Source organism: Leptonychotes weddellii, chromosome 6 (assembly GCF_054177405.1).
Source record: "Leptonychotes weddellii isolate Sample4059 chromosome 6, ASM5417740v2, whole genome shotgun sequence".
NCBI classification, from domain to species: Eukaryota; Metazoa; Chordata; class Mammalia; order Carnivora; family Phocidae; genus Leptonychotes; species Leptonychotes weddellii.
Window position 1 is genome coordinate 59840713 of NC_138374.1, and position 12875 is coordinate 59853587.

Sequence of the window (12875 nt, forward strand, 5' to 3'; positions counted from 1 at the left end):
AATACATTTAACATTCACTGTAGAAAAAAAAAGAAAACAGAACCCAGTGTCCACCAAAATAGATCTGTCAAAATATATTATTGATGTATCTTTACCCACACATACACAATAGCATTTCTTACATTACTTACGTGCTTTATATGGAAGGTGTTCTCTTATTAATTTTTAAGAGGAAAAATCCAACTGCAGAAATGTCTATGTATATAAAATGAACCCATTTTCATAAAGTAATAATAAGTCACTAATTGCATAGACCAAAACCATACATATGCTGTGTTCTCATTTTATTTTTATTTTAGGCAGGACTTATTTTGCTTCAAGGGTAATTTCTGGGGATGCCTGGGTGGCTCAGTCAGTTAAGTGTCTGCCTTCGGCTTGGGTCATGATCCCAGGGTCCTGGGATCGAGCCCTGCTGTCGCTGTTCCTGTCGGACTCCCTGCTTCTCCCTCTGCCTCTGTCCCTCCCCCGCTCATGGTCTGTCTCTCTCTCAAATAAATAAAAATCTTTAAAAATAAAAAAGAGTAATTTCTGGCAACAACATATAAAGAGAATGTAACTCCTCATTCCTGAAATCTAATATTTTTTGATGAAAATGTCTGTTACTACATTTGTATAAAATAGGTTTGTATAAAAATGTTATAATAAACCTCAAACCACGCTTTAATGGCACAAAAAGGCAATCTGAAGAAATGAAGATGCCATTATGATTTAAGTTATCTTCTTTAGTCAGTGAAAAATGCCTGAGCATAGTTAGCTCTGTTTGCAACTGCACCACCATGGTGTTCAAATATGGTCACAAACCTCAGAAACTGTCACAGTTATCACAACTACACATTCCAGAAAGAGGAACTGGAGGGTAGCTGGTCCATCTCCCAGCACTGGAGCCACAAGGCGCAACTGGGGACCTCGCCTGAAACACTCATAGAAAATAAACAAGCAGTAAAAGAGGTACAAACTATATAATTAAAAACTGATGGCCAAGTGGCTTTTAAAATGGGTAGACCTGCCATCCTACCACGTGTTATCTTTCGCTGGAATTCTGTCCGCTCACCTATGTTACATATGTACATTCCTCCTTCAGGAGTCACTATCCGATCTCTAATGCTGTGAAAGGGAGCCAGTTACACATACGCTTAGCTTCATGAAATGTTCCAACAAGAATCCAGTGCTATGCACACAGCAGTCTCTTGTGATCACGCCTGCTCTTCCAGCTCGGTGTTTCTCAACCTTACACGCTGACATTTTGCTCCAGACAACTCCTGTTGTGAGGGCTGTCTGGTGCATCGTAGGATGTTGAGCATCATCTCTGGCTCTACCGAACAGATGCCAGCAGCCCCACCTCCCAGTTGTGGCACCAGAAATATCTCTAGACCTTGCTAAATGTATGCTGGGGGATAAAATTATGCTAGCTTGGGGTGCCTGGGTGGCTCAGTTGGCTAAGCGTCCAACTCTTGATTTCAGCTCATGTCATGATCTCAGGGTTGTGAGATTATGCCCCGCGCAGGCTCTGCACTCAGCAGGGTCAGCTTGAGATTCTCTGTCTTCCTCTCCCTTTGTCCCTCCCCCATGCTCTCTCTCTGTTTCAAATAAATAAATAAATCTTAAAACAAACAAACAAACAAACAAAAAAACATGCTGGGGCTCCCGGGTGGCTCACTCAGTTAAGTGTCTGCCTTCGGCTCAGGTCATGATCCCAGGGTCCTGGGATGGCTCCCTGCTCAGCGGGGAGTCTGCTTCTCCCTCTCCCTTTGCCCCTCTCCTCTGCTCATGCTCTCTCTCAAATAAATAAATAAAATCTTTTTAAAAATTATGCTAGGTTGATAACCACTACTCCAGATAAAAGTATATAAATTCCAGTAAAACCATTAATGGGTTTCAAAAGAGGAGAAGAGGGAAGAAATATACTGCAAAAAAGCACAAAAAAATGATTAAAATAAATCTAGGTTGAAAGTTTTAAAAAGATGCATTAAGAAGAAGCTTACTGGATGCATTATTCAATAAGCTTCTAAATGTGGATAAGGAGTTAGGATTGCCTTTCTTCTTAAAGATAATTAAGAAACATATTCTGAGTTTTCTTAAGTGAATGTGTTGGTGAATAACTATTCCTTTGGTGACCAAACGCTTCTCATTTAGCACCTATGTGCATGCTTATGGACTGGAGGAAAATACCTTGATTTTTTTTTTTAAGATTTATTTATTTATTTTGGGGGGGAAGGGGCAGAGAGAGAGGGCCAACACAGGGCTCAATCTCAGAACCCTGAGACTACAACCTGAGACGAAACCAAGAGTGAGATGCTTAACTGCTTAATCGACTGCACCACCCAGGCACCCCAATACCTTGATCTTTGAAATCAAAGTTTATATTCTAATTCCACCACTTCGAACTCTATGACCTTGAAGAAGCTGTATCATCTCTCCACATCACTAATGTGTATAAAGTATATGATAATAGTCTTTCATGTGGGTTAGTACGAAGATTAAGAGATAACACAGGTAACACACCTACCACAATCCTATTATAAGGTAGGTAAATAAGAAGTATTTTCATCCTTCCTCCTCACGGGATTTAACAGAGGAAAGAACTACCAGTGGGAAAAAGCCTGGGATGGCACTTTCTTCACTAAAGGAGAGGGACTTAAAAGCATCTGCTCAGGAAACTAGAAGACAGAGAAAGGGTGCTCTCCCAAATAAAAGGCAGTGGTCACAGAGGCAGGCGGGTGATGGAAAATCAATCTTGGCTCCAGTCACCTCTTGGGGAATAACAGAGTGTGATTCACTATTGAACCATCTTTCTTTCATTCTTAATTTCACAAAACTTTTTATTGGTTCTTCAGAGATTTTATGGTCCTTTGAAACTGACACATTAAGGAGTTACTAGGGATCATATAACATCATCTTTTCATGTAATACACTTTACAATGCTGATTAAAGTGTTGTGCCCAGGATCTAGGTCTCTGTTTTGTAAAATATACTTTAATTTTTAGAGCAGTTTCAGGTTCAGAGCAGAACTCAGTGGAAAGTACAGAGTTTCCATATATGCTCCTCCCCACACACGGGTACTACCTTCCCCGCCATCAACATCACATCAACATCAAAATCATTCTAAGGGTTTTAATATAATGACATATATGAACCATTTTAGATCACACAGAATAATTTCACTGCCCTAAAAAATCCTCTGTGCTCTGCCTATTCATCCTTCCTTTCCCCCAAATCCCTAATGATCACTAACTACTAATCTTTACTGTCTCCATAGTTTTGCCTTTTCCAGAATGCCATATAGTTGGAATCATACAGTAGGAGCATTGGTATCTTTCACTTAGCAATATGCATTTAAGGTTTCTCCATGTCTTTTCATGGCTTGATAGTTCATCTTTTTAGTGCTGAGTAATATTCTTTTGTCTGGATGGACCACAGTTTATTTATCCACTCACCTACTGAAGGACATCATGGTTGCTTTCAAGTTTGGTGACTATGAATAAAGTTGCTATAAATATCTGTGCGTACATTTAAGTGTGAACATAAGTTTTCAACTCACTTAGGGAAATATCAAAGAGTGCAACTGCTGAATTGTATAGTAAGAATATGTTTAGTTTTATAAGAAACTGCCAAACTGTCTTCCAAAGTAGCTGTACCATTTTGCATTTCTACCAGCCATGAATGAGAGTTCCTGGTGCTCCACATCCTCACCAGCATGTGGTGTTGTCAGTGTCTTGGATTTAGGCCATTCTGATAATATGCATAGTAGTATCACATTGTTTTAATTTGCAATTCCCTAACAACATATGATGTTGAGTATCTTTTCATATGTTTATTTGCCATCTGTACATCTTCTCTGGTATGCTGTCTGTTCAGGTCTTTTGGCCATTTTTTGATTGGGTTTTTCATTTCCTTATTGTTGAGTTTTAAGAATTCTTTGTATATTCTGGGTAACAGTCCTTTATCAGATCTGGCCTGTGCAAATATTCTCTCCCCGTCTCTGGCATGTCTTCTCATTCTCTTGATGCTTTCACTTTTTCCATTTATTTTCTCACTGCTCCATTCCACTCTAAATTTGTTTCCTAATTAAGTTCATTGAAAATCTTTCTTTAAAAAAAAAAAAACTGGCAGATATGTTTACTTATTTCAGGCTTAGAGGACAATTGAAAAACTAAAACCATCTTCTTCTGTGGCCCTGATAGAGGAGAGAGAGGAGAGACTGGAAGGAGCAGCTAGCCTGCAGCAATTATTAGATGAACAAGTAAGCCAACCCTTGGGGGCTTCAGAAGGGAAGACAGGGGAGCCAAGTGGAGATCAAGAAATGAACACAAGCTCAGGTCCTTAGTCCTGCTAGTGTTTCACATAGCATAAATCACCTCACCTGTAAGACTGTGTGTATGCGTGTGTGTCTGTGTGTGAGTACACATGGTATTCAGAAAGGGTCTCAAATTTGTATATTTGGCACTATCTACAAATGTAGTCATTCATGTAGAAAGAGATGTACTGACCAATTATACATTTAAAATACACGCTAATTTTATAAGCTTTTTATTAGCTATACTGGGAACTTTAGGACCTAGAAATACCACAGATCTCCATCCTCCTCTGAGAGGTCCTACTTAGACCATGTTCTCTCTAACCAGAGTAACTATTAGTACACTGCATATAAGTTATCAAGTTCTTTGGCTGAATTCCTACTCTTGGCTCCCAATTAGCATTCATCAACTGATGATCAGTCACATTAACAATATATACAAATATGTTAAATACAAAATCTTTCTCCCCAGCAGAAAGACAATGGCTCCTGAGCAGGTCAAAGAAACTGCTTTCAAAGACTGAAAAGCAGAAAAGCAAGCAAAATTTATAACACATTCTGAGATTATTTTCCTTTTAAATCCATCTTAGAAGTTGTTTAGTTTAATGACAAATCAAAAGCTCTCTTCCTAAGGAAACAACACATGAAGATATGAAATACAAAGTTAAAATTCAGAAGTAGGCATTTTTTAAATACGTATACAGTTATGTATGGTTTCATGTTTTTCTTAATTCTTAAATCTAACTCCCCCTGAAAAAGGAGGTGTTATCTAAAAAAATAAGGATATGCTAAATTTAACCTACTTTCAAATCACTGTAATTCCCACGGACTGAGGCATTATGAAACTGATGATTACCAGTAGTGACTGTAATTAGCTGTACTAGGGCCACTGAAGGCTACATCTGAAAACACCCTGGAATAAGGAAAGGTGTTCAGAAAGGTACTATCTCACCCAGATGGATTTGGGGCTCTGAAAATAGACCTGAGTTTGTTTGGGGTCTGCTACTTACTAAATGTAAAACCCTGGGCAAGTTATTCTACTTCAGGTGGCTTAGTTTGTTTACCTGTAAACTGAAAATATCACCACAAAATTCATAGGTTGCTCTGATCATTAAATAAGATTATGTATGTAAAATATTCCGCATAGTGTGTGGCCCCAGCTCAGTCTCAACAAACAGTGGTATTCGGTATTATTGGTGATCTGTCAATTATGTAACCAAACACTAATTAAAACAGCCACAACAACTCTGGCTGGAAGAGGCTGCATCTTGTGAAGTTTTGTTTACAAGCTTACTAGGGAAGGCAGAGAGCTTCACTCATTCAGGCGTCCCATGAATGACAGAGATGAGGTCATTTCCCTTACACTTCCTTCCACTACTCAGAACCATACTGAAAGGAGCTTTAGCCACACTGGTGTGTCACAAATCATGTCTTACATTCAGTCACTTAAAAGGTCTCCAGGAAAGACATCATTAGTCAGTATTTTTCATAATAGTAAATGCCACTCCCGTGTGAAGGACATGATTTTAAATCTTTCTACTACACAACACACCTTAGTGGTTTACATCTCCATCCATATCAGTGGTTTCACTACAACCACGACTGAGTTGAGCTGAGGTATCGGGAAATCTGCAAATATTTACTGAGTACCAATTACGTACTGGTTACAGTGCTAAGGATACAGTGATGAACCAAATACATATACTCTTTACCCTTTGGGGAACTGACCACCTGGAACCCTGCTCTCCAACCTGTCTTTGTCACTCATTTTACACCATGACCTAGTAATATTTATATGTTTATATATACACGTAAATAGTGACATAGGACATAAAACAATACTCTTACACTCTAATGTTTTCTATTCTAATCTAGTTGTATTTTTTTACATACTGGTTATGACCACTGACACTAATAGGTCACAACTCACCACTGGAAACACTGTAACACAGCTCACCGTGCCACGCCTCTTCTCTGCCCTCTGCCCTTTGAACAATACTATGTTAAAGGCCTCAACCAGTTCAACGTGAATACCCCAAAAAAGTGTAAGTACACTTCACAAAACATTTTCCTCCAGAAAAAATAAAGTGAACAGTCGACAGTTTTTCTCAAGCTAAGATTTCCTATTAGATATCACTTGTTCTGATGGAATGCAACCAAAAATAATAAAACCTCATTTTAATGATCTTCTTGTTTATTCCAGGATGAAGAAAAAGGCCAAACTTGGTGCCAAATCGCCTCCAAACCAGGATACATCAAGCAATTCAGCCACACCTTTCATTCCTGATTATCCTGGGGCATCCTGAATTGTCTGTCATAAAAGAAACACTTGGAGAGAACAGTTTCTATCACTTAAATTCTGTAAGACAACTCCTTCCCAGAGCAAAAGACAATAAAGCTTCATCAATGCTGACCACATTTATTTGGAATTTGGCATGAAAACTTTAAACAATTTTCACCCACATTTACAACTTTGCCAGTTTAAGAAGAGACTGATGAGCAAATTAAGGGCAAAAAGAAAATGTAAGACAAATGTTCACCGTATTTAAGAGAACAAACTCATTTAGCATCACACGCAGCATAATCATACCAGTGTGATAAATTCTCATTACAAATCACTTTTATCTATTTGTTAAGGCAGGTCTGGCAGGACTTCTATTTAGCAAAACAGTCAAACTTGTTCAAAATGCTATCTGTACTTTAATGAAGCTGCATTTACTTTAAAACAGGCTGTAATTCAGAATAGCATATTCAAAATTTTAATGAGTGCCTAAAGTTATTCTGTTAGTAAGGCTTTACAGCATTAAACATCTTAATCCTTAAGTACTATCTTCATGGACATAAACCTCTGGTTCTTCTATTTAAGGCAGAATATTCTAGCATTCTGAATCTAAGAGTTGGAAAGAATTTTATTTTCTTCCACACAATATAAATGTGTGTTATACACAAGAAATACTAAATATTCCTTTTTCTTAATCATGACCCCCCCCATTAGAATAACCCTAGAGTTGCCTACTTAATTGTCCATTATATTGAATCTTAAATTCTCAGTTCTTTCTGGCTCTAGTGAGAACTCAACCTCCCAATAATTTCAAATACCTGTAAATTCTAAAAAGTTCTATAGTCCCCGAGTTTTATATGACAAAACATGCTCTTTCCCAAAATGCCATGCTTACTAAATGGAAATGTTTCTATTACATTTTTTCACTGTGTTCTATATGGTTAAAGAGGAGTGGAGGAGGAGTAAAAGAGGAAGAGAGAGGGAAGAAAGGGGTAGAGAGAGGGACAATTACCAGGCGGCTTTTTACCCAAAATTATATTTCACACAGACACAGAACAACAGTTATCACTCTAAGCTTGCTCATGCTGACTGCAAAGATGACAGAAACTTAAAATTAATGAATCCATAAAAGTGCAGTTTTTAGAAACCAAGATGGACATTATCCAGGAGAAGGGGCTGTTGAAGGACTTGTGCCTGTTTTTCAACAGCAATCATCATCCACTGCCTCTGAACACATGGTCTCCTTGTAACTAAGTCATGATATTTCCAAGTCAGATGTTAAGATTTTTGTTTCCGAAACTCAGCTTAACCATAAAAGCCGCCAGAGGAACTTGTTAAGTATACATTTCCCAGTCCCACTGCAGACCTACTGAACCAGAATCTCCAGAGAAGAATCTGATTTTTCTAAGTGATAGGAAATTCAGGTCGTTGGCTTTCTGCCTTTGTACCAGGCAGCTCCCTACCAGCACTTCAACCAAAGCAGCCACACAGCCACTCTGATAAAGGGTTGGCGGCTTCAAAAATAAAGCATAGGACTAAACTCTGATAGGGTAAAGAAGGGGGCAGACGGGTAAGAGTAGCCATGAAAAATGTCTAGGCTTATATATTCAACCAATAGGATCAAAAGTCTAGAGAGGGGGCACCTGGGTGGCTCAGTCGTTAAGCGTCTGCCTTCGGCTCAGGTCATGATCCCAGGGTCCTGGGATCGAGCCCCGCGTCGGGCTCCCTGCTCCGCGGGAAGCCTGCTTCTCCCTCTCCCATTCCCCCTGCTTGTATTCCCTCTTTCGCTGTGTCTCTCTCTGTCAAATAAATAAATAAATCTTTAAAAAAAAAAAAAGTCTAGAGAGTAAAATACAACACAAACCCACGCCTATATTGTATCACTAGCATCGTCTGGGGATTATCTGTATATTCCAAATCTTCGTATCACCATGGAATTTAGAATTTAATAACCATCCAAACATGGCACGAATCCCTAGACACATTTATATTCTTGGGTCTCTTGAATAATGCTAGTTCAGAATGAAGAAGGTTTAAAATAAAGACTAACAACTGTTTTCCATACAACAACTTAGAGGCAGATATCCACATCAAATGAAAGAATTACCTTCTGAAGGTCCTGCTGCCATTTTCATTTTATTTTTACTTAGTACAAATTATAATCAAACAAATTTCATCTCTGAATTTAACCATTTTAAAATTGATATAGGAATACACATATCAGGGATGTTAGCCAAGAACTGATTCAGCAGCTGTGTGTTTAAGTAATAAGAGCAACGCAAATAAATTCTGAACCGTAAATTCCTCTGAGGAAAATTTTTGATTTTTTTCTCCCTTCCTTGAGCTCAGTCTCTCTCTTTTGGCACATTCTGCTCATCATACTATACTCTGTACACTCATAGCACTTCATAAATAATGGAAAAATAAAATGATGTCTGTTAACATAGGCCTGGAGGGATCAATTCTTAGGCACAATTCCAAAGGTTAACTTTAACCATGGGGAAATTGTGCTAAATGCCCTCAAAATGTACTGCTGAAATATTTTTATTTTCAAAGCAAAATGTATAATCAAAATGTGGAATGGGTCACTGTGAATGGGTTAAGTATGTCAATGACTGGAAACTAACTTAAAACATTAACCTCATCTATTTATCTCCATATTATCTAAAATCTCTAAAGCTGTAACCACATTTTGAATAAAAAAATTAATCAATTCCCAGTTTCTCATGATAGTGGGGGAAAAAAAAACCTCGCATGGGTAGTACAAGAGAATAAGCCATTCAAAATTATCTGGAATCATTTTAATATTCATGTTTCCTTGGAGACTGATCAAATTACATTTTTATTAGGATAGTAATGAAGTTCATTTCATTCTTTAAGTAAAAATGCCTGACAATAGGGAAGAAGAATCCAATTTATGTTCAAGTTCCAATTTATTCAAGTAGTAGGCCAGGGATTTTTAAATGGCCACAACCAAATAGGAAGATAACCCACTAATGAGTAATTTCTTCTTCAGCATAATGAGTATAAATCATCTCAACACACTGAAGATTAAGACTCTATCCCATAGCACTCGTCAAATGGAAGGCACGTATGAAGTTATGGAATCACAGTTGGAAATTCACCATGTCCTCTTATGACTCTTTAGCACCCAGGCTTTCCCTTTCTTGCCACCACAATCAGAAACGAGAAAGTAACAAGAGCAGAGTTTCTGTAGGAACCCCAGTACACTGAAGTCCAGCTAGTCCTCACAACAACTGTAAAATAATCTACATTCCATGTGATGAGTAACTAATAAAATGAGATTAAAAGAAGGCAATCTGAACTAAAATAAGAAAAGAAAAAGAGAAATCTTTCAATGTTTCATATCATTTAGCAATAAAGTCATAGGGAGAAGGGAAAGCAAATATGAAACTAAAGAGCAACAACAAAAAAGCTGGACCAAAACAGATAATGTTCAGCTTGCACAACCATTGTTTTTGAATTATTTGATAGTATCTCTCATCAGCTTCTAATGACTACATGTATCTTATAATGAAGTATACACAACAAAGTTTGTTGAGACTAAAGTTATACTTTGAAAAAACATCCAGAAATACTGGCAGGTCACTTGAAAATACTATGTAATCTGGGAAAAAAACTAACGATGCCTATACTTTCATTCCTGACCATCCATGCATTGGGTGGTGTGTTCTAGAATAAAGCAGAAGAAAGGCCACACAAGGGAAACACTCAGCCTAAAAGAGAAATGTACTGGGTTCACTACTGTTTGACAAATGAAGAGAATAAATGTGCAAGAAAGGGAACCTAAGGTTTCTAACACACTGGAGGGAGAAAAAAATAACTATTAAATTCGTGTGGTACAAAAACAAGAAGTCTAAAGTATAAACACTGGGAGTTTATGTGTTGAAAACATGTGGTTACATGCAGAGAGTCATCATGACTCATGGCTATCAAATGAAAGGACATCACTGAAATCATAATTTGCTATGGTATCTTCCATAATATCATTTCTATTACAATAAAATACCTAATTTTTTTGGTTGTTGGATAAAAGGCATAATTTTTAATTATGATAAACCTCCCAAAATATTGCTATTTCACAAATATTTGGGGACATACATGATAAGAATAAAGGTTGATTTTCTCCCTGGCAAACTTCCAGTAATTCCAAGTCTCCATTATCAAACCCACCAATTTCTCCATCTCTCATGATTTACCTTTCTTGGATTTGGCTCCGATCTTCAGTTTTGATGGCCAAGCAATCTGCGTATTTGTTTCCTCCATGATCTGTAACAAAAATTAAGAGAGAAAAATATTGATTCAATTAAGAACTTGTATTTAGATAAGATTCTTCTAAAAAAATTATTTTCAAGTCTTTAGTCTCATGCTGATAAAATGACCTCATTTTAAAACAATGCAAAAAAAAAAGAATTGCTGAAAACAGAGATTCGTTTTTATAAGCCTTTAATCTATTAGAAATATTCAAGTATATTTTGTTACTCCCAGTGTTCCTCTCCGTTATGCTTCAGAGTTTTTAACATAGAGACAACAAGACCAAAAGTACATGAACAAGTAACTGACCCCACTTGACGCCAGAACTGTCAGAGATGCTTGTGCTGAATAAAAATCCCCAAGACCATTGCCAACAGATTGCGACACACCAAACATAATCCTTGTAACACAAAACTACGTGGATTAGGCCATACTAAATGAAGACTTTTTTTCTGGGAAAAAAATTAATAACTTGCTTTGGGCACATTTGTATTTCATTAAAACTGATGAAAAACCTCTAAACACAACATCATGTCGTAAGGCTGCATTCCTGTCATCCTTTGCCTGGTGCAAAATGGCATCTTTGCCACAGTTCTTTTCCGCTTCCACGCGACTAATGCAGGCGGGGCGACTGGGACCCAAAAGTGTGAAGGAGCAAGAAGGAGTGAGGGAAACAACCACCACCGAGCAAAAGTGGTAGATGGTAAATAAGAAAGAGTAACCAAAAACTGTTCATCCTTTGTTCTTCTCTACTTTTATCACATGAGTAAGACTAGATTAATGTTTACTTTGTACCATGAATACAGAATTCATCAAAGAAATTGACAGGGCAAACAACTAAACAATTAATAGGCAAATAAAACTAGTACACATTAATCACTTTAGAGTAGGATAATATATGCTTTTTATTTTTTTTTTTTTTTAAGATTTTATTTACTTATTTGTCAGAGGGAGAGAGAGAGCACAGGCAGGGGGAGCAGCAGGCAAAGGGAGAAGCAGGCTCCCCGCTGAGCAGGAAGCCCGATGCAGGGCTCGATCCCAGGACCCCGGGACCATGACCTGAGCCAAAGGCAGACACTTCACCGAATGAGCCACCCAGGCGCCCCGATATGTGTTTTTTAATATGGATTTAGAGTTAACTAAACAAATTAAAGGTGAAGACAACTAAACATGGTGCGATTATTTAAAAAGTACCTTTATCCCTTCCGTACTGGCTATGTATTAGGCATAAGGCTACACAGTTAACATATTAACATGCATCGTACTTCACACAATCCCCCTTTTCATAGCATAAAAGAACTTTCAGCAGATGTTTCAAACTGGCAGCCCACAGATGCATTTTGTCTGCCCATCGTAAGGTTTTTAAAACATGAGTCAACATTTTTAACTCTGGGAATTTCACATAGAAATTAAGATTTCTGGTTCTTTGGGAAACTTGACAGATTTAGCACTTGGAGCCCACATTCCCACATGGCAACACTTGGCTGGCACTGAGGACCAGATGCCCAGGAGTCTCCAGGCTGCCCCCCAACCCCGACTGGGTCTCTCACACGGAGGTCAAGAGCCACTTGCCATTACCATCACATTTGTATTACTCACTTGCCATTTATCATGGTGTTTGCACTACTATTTTTCTCAGAGAAATACCTCTCTACACCTGTGTATCTACTAAAGATTGAAAAACCCAAGTGAGATCACACTGTCCTCACTAAGTCAAGGTACTGGCCTGGCCCTGAAGGTAGGTGAACTTGTTCAGCCCAACCCTGTAAGACCTGGGCCCTCTTCTTCTCCTCCCATCCATGCTGTCCTTGTTGGTTGTCTTCACCATTAAATTGTTAGCTCTAAATCCGTATTTCAAAATAAAATCAATAAATATGATCCTCTTCAGCTTCCTCTGCTCCCCAGGAACATGCCCAGCAGGCTTCCCTGCAGGGCCTCCGTGTCCAGGCTCACTTGCCCAGCTGCCACAGTCCCTTCTACTCCTGCAAGACGCCAACTCAAATTCTTCCCATCTCACTAAGTTCC

General features: G+C 38.2%; 1 protein-coding gene across 1 annotated transcript in view; it reads right to left on the reverse strand.

Annotated features, from left to right (window-relative positions):
• BICC1 (BicC family RNA binding protein 1) overlaps nt 1-12875 on the reverse strand; it is a 246719-nt gene that overhangs the window by 91938 nt on the left and 141906 nt on the right. Inside the window, exons 3-5 of the mRNA XM_081823106.1 lie at nt 10796-10865; nt 6569-6605; nt 802-910 (exon numbers count right to left, since the gene is read on the reverse strand). Coding sequence (XP_081679232.1) covers nt 802-910; nt 6569-6605; nt 10796-10865 — 216 coding nt within the window. The remainder of the gene's footprint in view (nt 1-801; nt 911-6568; nt 6606-10795; nt 10866-12875) is intronic.